Source organism: Gopherus flavomarginatus, chromosome 5 (assembly GCF_025201925.1).
Source record: "Gopherus flavomarginatus isolate rGopFla2 chromosome 5, rGopFla2.mat.asm, whole genome shotgun sequence".
Lineage (NCBI taxonomy): Eukaryota > Metazoa > Chordata > Testudines > Testudinidae > Gopherus > Gopherus flavomarginatus.
The window spans coordinates 1,223,081-1,238,809 of record NC_066621.1 but is presented as its reverse complement, the minus strand read 5'-3'; the positions used below and the strand labels follow the sequence as shown (position 1 = coordinate 1,238,809).

Genomic DNA, 15,729 nt, shown 5'->3' with positions numbered 1-15,729 from the left:
GTGCTTGTGGCTATTCACCAGCGTGGTCCCCCTGAATTCAGTGTGGGGACGTGGGCTGGACGGGCAGCAGCAGGGCCGGCGCTTCCATTTAGGCGACCTAGGCAGTTGCCTAGGGCACCAGGATTGGGAGGAGGGGGCGGCATTTTGCCACTTTCAGCGGCAATTCGGCGGCGGGGGGTCCTTCCGTGCTCCGGGTCTTCGGCGGCAATTCTGCGGCGGGTCCTTCACTCACTCCGGGACCCGCCACCCAAGTGCCCCACAGACCGGGATGCGGAAGGACCCGTGCCTAGGGCACCAAAAACCCTGGCTCTGCTCCTGGGCAGCAGCCACCCTGGTCCCGGGGTCAGGTGATTTGGAGGAGGGAGGCTTAATTCCCTTTCTCCTGCCCTTACAGTGACTGTGGATTAGCTGGGGGGGCAGGGCTGGGCTAGCAGGGGCTGTGGGTCGGGAGTGAGGGGCACCGGCAGGGCTGGGGGGGGCAAGGCTGGGCTGGCAGGGGCTGCGGGTCGGGAGTGAGGGGCACCGGCAGGGCTGGGGGGGCAAGGCTGGGCTGGCAGGGGCTGCGGGTCGGGAGTGAGGGGCACCGGCAGAGCTGGGGGGGCAGGGCTGGGCTGGCAGGGGCTGTGGGGAGGGAGTGAGGGGCACCGGCAGAGCTGGGGGGCAGGGCTGGGCTGGCAGGGGCTGCGGGTCGGCAGTGAGGGGCACCGGCAGAGCTGGGGGGGCAGGGCTGGGCTGGCAGGGGCTGCGGGTCGGGAGTGAGGGGCACCGGCAGAGCTGGGGGGGCAGGGCTGGGCTGGCAGGGGCTGCGGGTCGGGAGTGAGGGGCACCGGCAGGGCTGGGGGGGCAAGGCTGGGCTGGCAGGGGCTGTGGGGAGGGAGTGAGGGGCACCGGCAGAGCTGGGGGGGCAGGGCTGGGCTGGCAGGGGCTGCGGGTCGGGAGTGAGGGGCATCGGCAGGGCTTGGAGAGTACAGAGGGGGAAGACCAAGAGGCCAGCAATGTAGATACTCACAGCATACAGTACTATTGCCACACCCAAAACAAAGCAGAAGGGTAGTAGTTGTGGGGCAGGGCTGCGAAGAGGCTCCCCGGCGCCGACCTGCTGGTAGGGAAACACACAGGGCAGAAGCAGAGCCAGTGTATCCAGACTGCCAGGACTTGGCCTAGGTCTGTCTCCATTTTCTGGCTTTCCCCAGCCCTTATCACCCCACGGCCTGAAAGGACTTCCCAGGTACCTCAAGCACAGCTCGAGTGTCACCCCCCCACACACATACAGGGGTGGGTCACTTCACAGATGCAAATAAAGCTCATGAATGAAAAAGGAATTGTGTAAGAGAACAGAACCCAGGAGTCCTGGCTCCCAACGCCCTGCTCTAACCCCCGAGCCCCTACTCCCCTCCCAGAGCCAGGGAGAGAACCCAGGAGTCCTGGCTCCCAGCCCCCCCTGCTCTGACCCACCAGCCCCCACTCCCCTCCCAGAGCCAGGGAGAGAACCCAGGAGTCCTGGCTCCCAGCCCCACCTCCTGCTCTCACCCACCAGCCCCCACTCCCCCTCCCAGAGCCAGGGAGAGAACCCAGGAGTCCTGGCTCCCAGCCCCACCTCCCGCTCTCACCCACCAGCCCCCACTCCCCTCCTAGAGCTGGGAGAGACCCCAGGAGTCCTGGCTCCCAGCCCCCGCTGCTCTAACCCACCAGCCCCCCCTCCCAGAGCCGGGCAGAGAACCCAGGAGTCCTGGCTCCCAGCCCCCGCTGCTCTAACCCACCAGCCCCCCCTCCCCTCCCCTCCCAGAGCTGGGAGAGAACCCAGGAGTCCTGGCTCCCAGCCCCCCCCGCTCTAACCCACCAGCCCCCACTCCCCTCCCAGAGCTGGGAGAGACCCCAGGAGTCCTGGCTCCCAGCCCCCCTGCTCTAAGCTCTGTACCCTTGTAACATGCTTGTGTCCAACACCCACACATTTCTGATGGGAAAATTAAACATTTCAAGGCGCTCCTGATTCCTGGCTTCCTCCCTCTGCCTGTCCCGCCTGGCCCCTGCTTAGCCAATTGCCCCCACAGCTGCCTCCCCAATTCCCCGCTCTGTACCCCCTGGGCAGGCTCCCAGGGGCCAGCCAGCATCGCCTCCTCCAGGGCAGTGTCCACCTCCAGCTGCCTCTCGGCGCTTAGCTGCGTCCCACGTCGCGGCAAGCCCTGCACTCTGTGGAGAGGGAAGCAGGGGGATCCCATCAGAGGGGTTGGACATGGACCACACAGCCCACCCCATGCCCTCCGTGACGCTGTACGGAATACGTAAGATGTTTTATGATAGCACTGTTATAAAATTGCAAGGAATCTCACCGGATATGGCCTCTAAGGTATCAGTGGAAAAGTTATAATTAGCTCAATAGGATAATCACCTTCCTATGGTTCTATCACCTGTGCATGGTGAGTTACAGGTAGGGGGGTAGATCTGTAATTCCAACCCTGTGCTGAGCATCTGGGTGACACCCCCGACCGATTGGCAGCAGCACGGTCTGGCCTGCTCCATGGCCCATCAAGGGGCGTCAGCTGCGCCATGGACCCATGGCGAGAGGCCGAGGGACGCACCTGTGAGCCAGCAGCACATGTAGGGACAGGCCTGTGCACAGGGGGCTGCGCGGCGTCTCCAGGCCCACGTGCTGCGAGCTCGGGTTTGGGACAGAGGACGTACGAGCCACATGGCAAAGGAGAGAAAAATGCAGCTGCAGCTTCTCTGTGTTGTCTCCAGTCCTGCTTCTCTCCGCGCCGGAGTCACTGCTCTGCCAACGAAGCTCTGAGCAAGGGACGGACTGGCCCAGCCCAGCCGTGGGTGACTCCGGAGGGACTTTCAACCTCCCCAGCGCTGCTAAGAACCTGATCTCTGGACATGGAAATCGCTGAATGTCTCTGGGGGCTTCACCAATTCACATCGCTCTGCCTGGGCTCACCCTCTAACAAACCGTTAGTGTTGGACACTGAAGGACTGGCCGGCAGGTTGGTATTTTGGTAAGAGCCAAACTACTATTGGCCTGGCAACGTGGCTGGCCCTTCGGGGTCGGAAGAACTTTTTGTAGCATGAGCAGAGTTTTTAGATAACTTCTCACCTTTCCAGTGCTGATTAGGAGCCAGAGAACTGGAATGCAATACACCCCCCCTTGGGGAGGCTAGCCCCTGGCCCCACCGCTTCTGCCCGAGGCCCCACCCCCACTGGCTCAGGGGAGAGGGGGCGCGAAGGTGTGGCCATGGGGCAGAGCATGAGCAGGGCCACAGCCTGGGCTAGCGGAGGCTTAGCCTCCCCTGGCCTTCAATACCCACCACCAATGAAGGGGGCTGTGTGATTTCTTGTTTGCTTCTTGATAGCTGGCGCGGGCGGGGTGGGGGGGCGAGGAGCGCAGTGTGTGATGGATTGTGAGCAGAGGTGTGCACACGGGTATGCCAGGTGTGCCCAGGCACACCCCAATGCCCGCGGGCCGGATCTGGCCCCTCAGAGCTTTGGATCTGGCCCGCGGGATTTGCCCCCCGTGGTGCCACAGGCCCCAAGCTGCTCTCAGAAGCGACTGGCACAGCACCACGTGCTGGGGCCCTGGGGGCGGGGGGGCAGGAGGCTCCATGTGTTGCTCCAGGCACCACCCCCCCGCAGCTCCCATTGCCCAGGAACGAGGAACTGCGGCCAAAGGGAGCTTCGAGGGAGGTACCTGGAGCCCCCTGTGTCCCCCGCCACGTGGTGAGTGGTGCGGCGTGGGGCCAGGGCAAGCAGGCAGGGAGCGCGCCGCTGCAGGTAAGCGGTGCTGGGCTGGAGCCCAAACCCCTCCTGCATCCTGTGCCCCACACCTCCGTCATACCCCACACCCCTCCTGCACCCCAACCCCCTGTCGTACCCCACACAATCCTCCTACACCCCAACCCCCTGTTGTACCCCACACCCCTCCTGCACCCCAACCACCTGTCGTACCCCACACAATCCTCCTACACCCCAACCCCCTGTCGTACCCCACACAATCCTCCTACACCCCAGCCCCCTGTCCTGAGCCCCCTGCCTGCACCTTGCACCCCAGTCCCCTGTCATACCCCACACCCCTCCTGCCCCCAACCCCCTGTCGTACCCCACACAATCCTCCTACACCCCAGCCCCCTGTCCTGAGCCCCCTGCCTGCACCTTGCACCCCAGTCCCCTGTCATACCCCACACCCCTCCTGCCCCCCAACCCCCTGTCGTACCCCACACAATCCTCCTACACTCCAACCCCCTGTCCTGAGCCCCCTGCCTGCACCTTGCACCCCAATCCCCTATCGTACCCCACACCCCTCCTGCACCCCAACCCCCTGTCGTACCCCACACCCCTCCTGCACCCCAACCCCCTGTCGTACCCCACACAATCCTCCTACACCCCAACCCCCTATCCTGAGCCCCCTGCCTGCACCTTGCACCCCAGTCCCCTGTCATAACCCCACACCCCTCCTGCCCCCTAACCCCCTGTCGTACCCCACACAATCCTCCTACACCCCAACCCCCTGTCGTACCCCACACCCCTCCTGCACCCCAACCCCCTGTCGTACCCCACACAATCCTCCTACACCCCAACCCCTGTCCTGAGCCCCCTGCCTGCACCTTGCACCCCAGTCCCCTGTCATACCCCACACCCCTCCTGCCCCCTAACCCCCTGTCGTACCCCACACAATCCTCCTACACCCCAACCCCCTGTCGTACCCCACACCCCTCCTGCACCCCAACCCCCTGTCGTACCCCACACCCCTCCTGCACCCCAACTCCCTGTCCTGAGCCCCCTGCCTGCATCTTGCACCCCAACCCCCTACCATGTGCCCCCCTGCTGTACCCTGCACCCCCATGCACTGCAACTCCCTGCCCTGAGCCCTCCGTCCTCACCCCACACCCCTCCTGCACCCCAACCCCCTGTCGTATCCCACACAATCCTCCTACACCCCAACCCCCTGTCCTGAGCCCCCTGCCTGCACCTTGCACCCCAGTCCCCTGTCATACCCCACACCCCTCCTGCCCCCCAACCCCCTGTCGTACCCCACACAATCCTCCTACACCCCAACCCCCTGTCGTACCCCACACCCCTCCTGCACCCCAACCACCTGTCATACCCCACACAATCCTCCTACACCCCAACCCCCTGTCGTACCCCACACAATCCTCCTACACCCCAACCTCCTGTTCTGAGCCCCCTGCCTGCACCTTGCACCCCAATCCCCTGTTGTACCCCACACCCCTCCTGCACCCCAACCCCCTGTCGTACCCCACACAATCCTCCTACACCCCAACCCCCTGTCCTGAGCTCCCTGCCTGCACCTTGCACCCCAATCCCCTATCGTACCCCACACCCCTCCTGCACCCCAACCCCCTGCCCTGAGCCCCCTCATACACTCCACACCCCTCCTCTGCCCCAATCACTTGCCCGGAGCCTCTTCCTACACATCACACCCCCCTCCCACACCCCAAACTCCCTCGTGCACCCCAAGCTTTATGATGTTTGCCTATAAAAACCCAACCCTGGGTGCACACCCTTATGAAATGTGCTGTGCATGCCTATGGTGGTGAGTGTCACTTCACTGTGAACCTCCAGTTTGGGGAGAATCTTCCCCTCTCCTTTTTGCAGTCTGCCCTGACCTTGGCGGTTTCATTGAGGGCTACCCTGGGTCACACCCCAACGTTTCCAGCCCCACACACCTCACCAGCACAGGCAACGTGCTGTTGAATCCATCCTGGCTTTGCAGCCCAGGCCGCGATGGGTCCAGGGGAAGGAGATCACGATTCCGGATCAGCGGTACCTAGCGGACACAAAGGGTTAATGCCCAAGGCAATACAGATCTATGTGCCCCACAACCCATAGGGAGCATTGGCTGTGGGGGGAATCTCATGGCTACTGCAGCCCGGCCTCTCCCAGCAGGGGGCGCTGCGGGAACCGAAAGCATTGTACAGCTCTGATAACCCAGCTATAGTGAAACAGGTGTGATTACACCAGTACACTGACACTGGTCTATCCACCAGTATAAGAGCAGCCTTTTCTCAATCTAGCCAAAAGCCCTTGCCAAGCAACATACACTCCGCTGAAAACAGCCGCGGATTCGCAGCAGACAGTGTCCCCCCCATACACTGGGATAACTGGACCAATCGCATCTTAAGTTATGGTGAGAATGCTTTCCTGTGTAGACAAGGCCTGGGAGGGGAAAGCACTGTGGTCAGACTGTTTAAAACACTGTTTCTTTTCAGTGAGCACTGATTTAACTCCAATGACCACTGAACTCTTGGGAGAAATAAAGTCTTTGTTAATAATTCAGACCCCTGAGCTCAGGAGAGAACCCAGGAGTCCTTCTTCCCAGCCCTCCTGCTCTAACCACCAGCCCCCACTTCCCTCCCAGAGCCTGGAGAGAACCCAGGAGTCCTGGCTCCCAGCCCCCCTGCCCTAACCACCAGCCCCCACTCCCCTCCCAGAGCTGTGGAGAGAACCCAGGAGTCCTTAATGATAGGAAATATTTATACTGTGGTAACACTTGAATACCCCAGTTGCTCCCTGATTCCCTGCTGTCACTTTATAATCTGCAGGAATTGGTGGTGAGTAATTGAGGTGCAAAAGTGCTTCCAGTCAGCCGGAGGGTCCTGATGCTAGTGCCTGAGGATGGGATGGGCACTCACCACTGCTTGGCTAATGTGCTGCAGCGTAGACATCTGAGCCTGGGCGATGGCGACCAGGGCAGCCAGCCAGAGAGGCTGCGACATCTTGGAACTAGGGGGCGAGAGAGAAATCAAACTGTAATTCTACCAGACCAAGCAGTGTATGAATAAAGCCAAACACAGCCAGCCTGATGGGGACTTTACCAGCCTTTAGCAAGGAAATCCAAGGCAGATATAACAAATACAACTATTAAAACAGACCCTCGTCAGTTTATAATCTTGTTCCTCCACATGCTTGAGATTATTGCTGAAGTTTGGGCTGTTCACCCTGTAACAATGCAACACATAGGGGAAACTGAGCCGCACATAGGGGTCACACAAATATTACAGAACATTCCTACTTTGTCACACTCAGAAATCACCACGCCTGCCCCTCCAGCAGGCTCTGTGCCCAAGAAGCCTCGTCTCTGCTTTCTCCCAAGGTCGTGCTCACAACTGCTTCTCCTGGCTCTCAGCCACCGACACGCACAGCCTGCAGCTGATTTCTAAGCCTCTGTGTTTGCAACCAGCGAACCCCGGCCCCCATGGCTAGGCTGTGACGGGCTCTTCAGCCTTGGACAGCTGCTAGTATAGCTTTAAAGCTAGAAAGTTTTCCTTAATTTCCAATCTAAATCTCCCTCACTGCAAACTAAGCCCATTCTTCTTGCCCTCCTCTCGCTGGACATGGAGATAAATCGATCCCTGTCCTCTTTAGAATAACCCTTGACAAGTCTGAAGTTTGTTCTCAAGGCCTCCCTCAGCCTTTCCTTCTCTAGAAGAATCATGCCCCATTCTTCCCAGCTGAGGTGGTGTAGCAAGGGACAGATACAAATTAAATACACCCTTGCACTCACTCTGTAATTTACAGATCAGCATGGCAGAATTCATATTTGTGCATAATTGTGACAGATTATCTGGATTTATTTTTTAGCATTTTTCCCCCATTAATCTATTTAAATTTTCACCATTACGGGAAGTACTGGGGGAGGTCAGACAATTAGCTAATGACAGTAGATGCTGAGATTCAAAAAGTTCAAGCTTTGGCTTACTTTGCCTAGCGTGAATTTGGTTCGTCATCAATGGAAATATTTGTCAATTTGGGGGGGGGGGGGTGTTAAATCAATATTTACCAATAACATTCCCCTCTCCCAGCTCCCCCATCTTTTAAGGAAATACAAAGCTTTAAAGCTTTGTGCGAAAAGAGAAACAACTTCATTTCCCTTGTAAGTTGGGTTTTGTGGCTGCCTGTAGTCACCAGATAGGGTGACCAGACGTCCCGATTTTGTCAGGACTGTCCTGATATTTGACCCACCAGCAGCTCCGGGCCCTTTTCACCAAGAGACTCCTCTATGCCCGGTGCAGCACCAGGGGCTTCTTCGCACAAGTACCATGGGCTTCTCCCCCTCAGCCTGGACACTGTGGGGCAGGCCGGGGGCGGGAGGCTCCACGGGGAGGACCGCGCACGTGGCCGGTGCTCTGTGTGCGATCCCGCGACGCGGCCAGGGCCTGCTAATGCCCTCAGCCCCTGTGAAACTGCTTTTTGTTTTGGCTCTGCCGCTGTTTTATTTTTTTCTCTGTCCCCCCATCCCGTTCCCCCCCCGCCCCCCGCCACAGTGTCTCGATATTTCATCCCTGTGATCTGGTCACCCTATCATCAGATCTCACAGAAACCGTCAGTTTCTGTTTAGCATAAAAGCTCTTCACTAAGGCTCGACTGAAAGCGCATTTTGCTCTGCGTTGGTTCCAGGATGTGAAAGAGACAAGGTGGGTGAGGTAATATCTTCTATTGGACCAACGTCGGTTGCCTCTAGACACACCTTAGAGTATGTCTACACCACCTGCCGGATCGGCAGGCAGCGATCAATCTGTCGGGGATCACTATATCTCGTCTTGTCTAGATGGGATATATCGACCCCCGAACGCGTGCCCGTTGACTCTGGAACTCTGCCAGGGTGAGCGGCGGTAGCGGATGTTATGTCCTTGGGGGCAGCCGGTTTAGGAGGAAATCACCTGAGGCCAGAGAGCAGACAGCTAACCAAACTACCGTTTATTTAGAGACACAGAGCTCGCCTAACGGGCCGAAGCTGGCTGGGCTATCCCCTAATAATCTAACTCAATTGCCATAGGAACAAAAACCATGACAACCAAATACACAACAGCGGAGTCGACAGGGGGAGCTGCAGACGTGGATCCCGTGCCATGAAGACGGGAGGTAAGTTGGAATAAGATACTTCGACTTCAGCTGTGCTCTCCCTGTAGCTGAAGTTGTGTGTGCTAAACAGAAACTGACCGTTTCTATGAGATCTGGTGACTACAGGCAGCTGCAAAACCCAACTTACAAGGGAAATTAAGTTGTTTCTCTTTTCGCACAAAGATTTAACCAGCTTCCCTCAGGTATTAAGTCATGCACCCTGGAGGGACTACGTTGAACTATTCCCGTTCCAGATTAACAGGAAACACGGGAAACCAGTCCTGGGCGCTATGGAGAGCTCCCTGAAGATCTAAGCTCACAGGATGGGCCTGGGAGAGAGGGTTGGACTTCCTCAATGACCTTTCAATGTCCCTCCCAGCCCTACATTTCTCAGATATGTTTTCCAACCCTCTGAGAGTTTTGTTGCTCTCCTCTGACTCTCTCCAGTTTGTCCACATCTTTATTCAAGTGTGGTCCTCAGACTGGAGACAGTACTCCTGCTGAGGGCTCCCTAGCCAGCCAGCTACCTGCAGTCTCACAAAGGACACCCCAGCTAATACGGCCCAGAATAGCATTTCCCTTTTGCACAGCAGCATTAACTCACATTCACACCGGAAACCGGCTGCGTGGTGGGGGAGCTTCCAGCCGAAAGGGTACAAAGTGCTATCCATTGCAAAAACTGAATACAGGGGGACTTGTCCCTTGCTGATCTCTTGGCTAGGATAATTGTAAGGGCTCCTTGTAATTAAAGCAGGGAAAATAAATTCAGATATAGGGATTTTTTTTTTTAAATGGCAGCCCTCTAATGCACCTGGGCCATGAAACCGCCAAAATAATCCTAATGTGAAATCCTGACCCGCCAGACATCACCAAACCAAACAGTTTTAGATTAAATTTCATTGGTGTTCAATCTGCACCTCTAGAGGAAAGGGGGCTGGGTGCTAGGACTCCTGGGTTCTCTCCCCAGCTCTGCGAGGGGAGTGGGGTCTAGTGGGTTAGAGCAGGGGGGGCTGGGTGCTAGGACTCCTGGGTTCTCTCCTGGCTCTGGGAGGGGAGTGGGGTCTAGTGGGTTAGAGCAGGGGGGGCTGGGTGCTAGGTCTCCTGGGTTCTCTCCCCAGCTCTGGGAGGGGAGTAGGGGCTGGTGGTTAGAGCAGGGGGGCTGGGAGCCAGGACTCCTGGGTTCTCTCCCCAGCTCTGGGAGGGGAGTAGGGGCTGGTGGTTAGAGCAGGGGGGCTGGGAGCCAGGACTCCTGGGTTCTCTCCCCAGCTCTGGGAGTGGGGTGGGGCTGGTGGGTCAGAGCAGGGGGGCTGGGAACCAGGACGCCTGGGTTCTCTCCCTGGCTCTGGGAGTGGAGTGGGGCTGGGGGGGCTGGGTGCCAGGACTCCTGGGTTCTCTCCTGGCTCTGGGAGGGGAGTGGGTCTAGTGGTGGGGTTAAAGGAGGGGATCTGGGTGCCAGGACTAGGGGTTAGAGTAGGGGAGGGTCTGGGAGCCAGGACTCCTGAGTCTATCATTACCTGCAATTCCCCAGTTGAAAGGGTGGTTTCAGACTCAGCTAGAAAATGCACCTTCCCCTCCCTCGTATCAGTGCGCTCAGACTGGCCCCAGCTGCTGACCCTCGGCCACCCAGACCGTTTTCCAAACAGACAGGGATTTCTCTACACCCCGGCCCCATGTAGATCCCCTCTGAACTCCCCGATTGCCCCCCTCCCATGGTCAACTGCTTACATCCTGCAGTGTTGCCAATTTAATCATTTTCCAACCCCCCACCCCACCTCCACTTGGAAATTCAAACACCCTCTAATTTCCATTCCTGGGGGACGTACTGAGACACGGACACAGAGAAAGGCTTTACCTGGAACCCACCTCCCAGCTATGTTCCCTCGTCTGACAGTAGAGAAGAAAAGTTCCTTTCCCTTGTAACATGGGTGAGGACCAAAGACAGGGGTTTCCCGGAACTTAAAATGAAAGTAGAAGAGTTGGAAATCACATGAGTACAAAAAGGTCAAGAGCTGCTTTACCAGGGGAAACTGAGCAGGGAGGGGACTAGGGTTGTGATGAAATCTCCAGGATTGGCAATGTCACACAGCAAATCTGGGGAGAACCCAGGAGTCCTGGCTCCCAGCCCCCTGTTCTAACCCATCAGACCCCCATCCCCTCCCAGAGCTGGGAGAGAACCCAGGAGTCCTCGGTCCCAGCCCCCTGCTCTAACCCACCAGTCCCCACTCCCCTCCCAGAGCTGGGGAGAGAACCCAGGAATCCTGGTTTCCAGCCCCCCTGGTCTAACCACCAGGCCCCACTCCCCTCCCAGAGCTGGGGAGAGAACCCAAGAGTCCTGGCTCCTAGCCCTCTGTTCTAATCCATCAGACCCCCATCCCCTCCCAGAGCCGGCAGAGAACCCAGGAGTCCTGGCTCCCAGCCCCCCTTGCTCTAACCACCAGCCCCCACTCCCCTCCCGGAGCTGGGGAGAGAACCCGGGAGTCTGGGCTCCCTACACACACTCTCTGACCCGCTAGTGCATATCAAATGTCTAGACCAGGGGTAGGAATCCTATGGCACGGGTGTCGAAGGCAGCACACGAGCTGATTTTCAGTGGCACTCACACTGCCTGGGTCCTGGCCACCGGTCAGGGAGGCTCTGCCTTTTAATTTAGTTTCAAATGAAGCTTCTTAAACTTTTTAAAAATCTTATTTACTTTACATACAACAATAGTTTAGTTCTATATTATAGACTTATAGAAAGAGACCTTCTAAAAATGTTAAAATGTATGACTGGCACACGAAACCTTAAAGCAGAGTGAATGAATGAAGACTGGCACAGCACTTCTGAAAGGTTGCTGACCCCTGGTCTAGCAGAAGAAGGGAAAGGGAGAGGAAGATTAATTTCAATGTAGGTTGTAAATCCAGCTAAGATTTTGTCAGAGGTCATGGAAGTCACAGAATCCAGGACTCCCAGAGACCTCCATGACATTTTCCCTTCAGCCCCGAGGCAGCGGGACTGCAGCTGTCAGCCAACAGGGTCCCCTGGGGGACAAGGCTTGGGGGAGTTGGTCTCTGGGGAAGCCGGTGGGGGGTGCTGGGCTGTGAGGGGGCATTGGGCATTGGGCAGGTTTATGTGTTTTGAGGTCCTGAGCAGTGGGGCAGGCTGGGGGAAGGGCACTGGGTACAGGGTCGGGGGAGAGCTGTGTGTTCGGGGGTGCTGGGCAGTGTGGGGGGCTGTGTGGCATTCTGGGTAGTTGTGGTAGAGTGTGGGGGGGCACTGGGCATAGTGGGCCTGGGGGTGCTGAGAATAGGGAGTCAGGGGGTGTTGGATGGGGGGCTCTGTGGCACTCTGGGGGTGACCTCCCTGCGCTATGCTCCATTGCCCCCATGGGGGCCCACAACTATGTTTGGCATTGTGCCCACAAAAGCTTAATCTGGCCCTGAGTCCTCCCCTGCAACCCTGAGCCACCAGCCAGCACAATATCCCCTCAGAGCCCCCCCCCAGTATCCTCCCTCAGAGTCCCGCTGCAGGGGGTTGTCTCTGAGGTGGACACTGGGGGTCTGAGTGTCTCATTCGCAGAACCCATCGGAGGGCATGAGGGGCAGTCCCAGCACGGCTGGGGGCATGGCGGGGGTGGGAGGAGAAAGCGGGAAGGGAGGCAGGGGGATACCTTGTAAAGAAAATTGGAGTAGGGGGCTTTAATTCTTCCCAGCAAACAATGGGAACGAGGCAGACAGAGGGCCAGAGAAAACACAGAGCAGGAAGGGGAGATGCACAGATTGGGGCCTTGTCTACATGGGGAAAATTCCTAGCATGACTCTGCCGGTACAGTCATACCGCGGCACTGTGGCTGTACGGGTTCACTCCCCCTCCCAACAGCCTCCTTCCAAATAAAAGTGGCCTTAATTCGGTTTCATTTCATTCACTTTGGAAGCCAAGGCCACCTGTACCCCGAGTGAGAGTGGCCACACACGGGTGGAATCCAGATTCAGTGAACCTCTTTAATGGCATACTTTAGTTAATCTGGATTAAGTTTCCTGACCTAGGAATGGGTCAGTTTCCTGAGGACCTGTCTACATGGAGAAATATTACCCTCTAATTATGTGGGTATAATTACACCAGCGCAGTTATAGCCCCAGCAGGAATACGTTTATTCCGGGGTAACTGGCCTTTTTCTGTTTACCAAAGTAGTGTAAAATAAAGCAAAAAAAAAAAGGGGGGGGCCTTTTCTGCCAGAATAAGGAGTCATACCTGTACACTCACACCTTAGACCGGTGTCATGTTCCTATGCAGACAACTGCTTAGGCCAGACAGATACCCAATACCTGCGAGGGTGGGGCCCTTATTCCTTAATTTTACTGTGGAGACAACAAAGCTGTCTCGGACTAGCCACAGCCCCTTCTTTTCTTTTCACTTAACACAACCACTCACCAAGTCTCCCTGGCCCTAGCTGTTACGTTGCCCCCCTCTGGTAGGTCAGTCTGAAGGCCAGGTCCCTGCTGGCTGAGTGGGGCCAGACCCCCAGCTGGGGTCAATGGGCCATAGCTCCACTGGGATCAATAAAGCAATGCTATTTTCCCGCTAGCTGAAAACGGAGCTCTTCGTCTGCCAAATCTCCTCTGTCTGCCACTTTAGGCCTCGGTTCATTTAGTATCCAGGCTTCAGCAGTGTGTGAGAAACAGTGGAAAACCACACAAGAATGTAAAACATGGGGTCTATGGTTAGAGCAGGGTGGGGGCTTGGAGCCAGGGCTCCTGGGTTCTCTCCCTGGCTCTGGGAGGGGTGTGGGGTCCTTTTTGTCTGGCTGGTTTGGTGCCTTAGAGGTGGAAAAACCCCAGCCTGGGGCTGTGACTGCCCTGTTTGAGCAATTGGTCCCGAATTGGCACCTCAGTTGGGTCCCGCCAGCACCGCATCGTCAATTAAGCTTTGGGTCAGAACCGCACGCTATCCAAATCTGAAATTTGGGATTGAGAGTTTGGTTGGTTGAAGAGCAGTTGCAATGGGTGAGCAAGGAGCATATGAGGGTCTTGACAAAAAAGCCCTGGAAGATTTGTGTTCAGAAAAGGGGAAAGTGTTAGAAAGGAAGCTACAAATCAAGAACTGAGAGAGCTGTTAATGGCCAGTGATCAGGAGGCCGGAGCAGAGCCCTCACCTGATACTACAGAAACGGCAGAAGCAATTCGAATGAAAAAGACAGCAAATAAACTGCAACTGGAGCATGAACAGAAACTAGCAGACCTGCCATCGCTGGAAAGGCAGAAAATAGCTGAATTAGAAGAAAAAGCTCATAAGGGGCGTCTGGAATTACTGGCTGCTGAGAAGAGAGCTGGACAGAGGCAACAGGAGACTCACAAGATGGAAGAGGAGACGGCCAGACTGCAGCTCCCAGTAATGGAAGAGCGGAGAAAGTCATCGCCACCTGGTACTCCACATACCCACCGCCAGGAGAAGAACTGGGAAAAGATGTGTCCCATTTACAATGATACGGAGGATATAGAGGAGTTTTGGTCCACCTTTGAGCGCCTCTGCACTCTGTACCAGATCCCCGATGAACAGCGAATGGCTGTCCTGCTGACCAGACTGACTGGAAAAGCCAGGGAGGTATTTAATGATTTGGGGGAACAAGAAGCCTGGATTACGGGCGGTTCAAGGTTACTCCTGATTCTTACAGAGTTAAGTTTAGAAAGTTTAAGATGCCTCATGATTGCACTTTTGTAGAATGTGCTCATAAGCTGATGGGTTTTGTTAAAAAGTGGGTGATGGGAGCAAAGGCGCATGGGAGTTTTGAAAAGCTGCTGAATTCAATCACTTTGGAACAGTTCTTAAACATTGTGCCTGACCACCTGAGAGCAGCTGTGTGTGACAGGGACCCCGAGCTAGTCCTACGGGCTGCAGAGATGGCGGATGCCCATACCCAAAACAGGGCTCGGGAAGGGTATAAACCCCAAGGGAAAAGCAGTGACCATTCTCCCCAGTTCAAGAGGAGGGAAGGATTTAAAGGTAAACCTGGCCCTGACTCTGGTAAGGTGGCTCCCGGGGGCGCAGAGGGTAGGAACTCTCACCCCAAACATAGATAGGTTAAATGCTGTCACTGTGGGATGCTTGGCCACATGAGACCAGATTGCCCGACCCTAAAGGGCAGCCCAAAACCAGCAACCCCAAAAGCCACAGTAGATGCCAATTCCATTACCTTGAGCACCCAGGCTGAGCCAAGCCACAACAGCACCACCTCAAGTCCAGGGGCAAGCAGAGCAGTGGCTAATGCCAACCCCCTCGTCTCCGGTGCTCTGGGAGGAGGGGATCAGCTCACCAGCTATGTCAGAACTGAGGCTTGGCAGGGAAGTGAGAGGTTTATTATGGAGGCAAAGGCCAGTGGTGTTGAATGCATGGGATGGCGGGACACTGGCTAGGGTGTAACTATAGTCAAGGGACATCTGGTGAAGCCAGAGGACATGTTGCCTGGGGAATATGTGATGGTAGTGGCACTATCTGAGTACTCTGTGGACCTGCCGATGGCTAGAATCCACCTTGAGTGGGATGGCTTTAAAGGGGACATGAAGGCTGCAGTCTGAGATTTGATTCCGGCTGATGTTTTGGTAGGAAATAACATACTGGGGGTGCCTGGCCAAGTGAATGTGGTGACCAGGTCACAGAGGAAGTTTGGGTCTGTGGCAGATGCCCTGACTGATGGCAGTGAGGGGGACGGCGAACAGACAGAGAGTGTCTCTCAAGATAAATCAGGTGAAGGTTTGTCTGTGCAAGAAAGCAGTGTGTCTGGGAATGGAGTTTCTGAATGTCTGTCTAACGTCTCAGAAGTGAATCTGGGGCTAGATCAAGAGCAGAAAGATCTCATTGGTCAGGAAAATGTTTCTCAGGAGCAGATTAAAGTAGATG

General features: G+C 56.5%; 1 protein-coding gene across 1 annotated transcript in view; it reads right to left on the bottom strand.

Moving 5' to 3' along the window:
• Window positions 1-10,800, bottom strand: part of CASP14 (caspase 14) — a 28,037-nt gene extending 17,237 nt beyond the window's left edge. The window contains exons 1-5 of the mRNA XM_050952376.1: window positions 10,709-10,800; window positions 6,648-6,738; window positions 5,682-5,782; window positions 2,079-2,190; window positions 1,010-1,096 (exon numbers count right to left, since the gene is read on the bottom strand). Coding sequence (XP_050808333.1) covers window positions 1,010-1,096; window positions 2,079-2,190; window positions 5,682-5,782; window positions 6,648-6,738; window positions 10,709-10,779 — 462 coding nt within the window. The 5' untranslated portion in view covers window positions 10,780-10,800. The remainder of the gene's footprint in view (window positions 1-1,009; window positions 1,097-2,078; window positions 2,191-5,681; window positions 5,783-6,647; window positions 6,739-10,708) is intronic.
• Window positions 10,801-15,729: the final 4,929 nt, after the last annotated feature.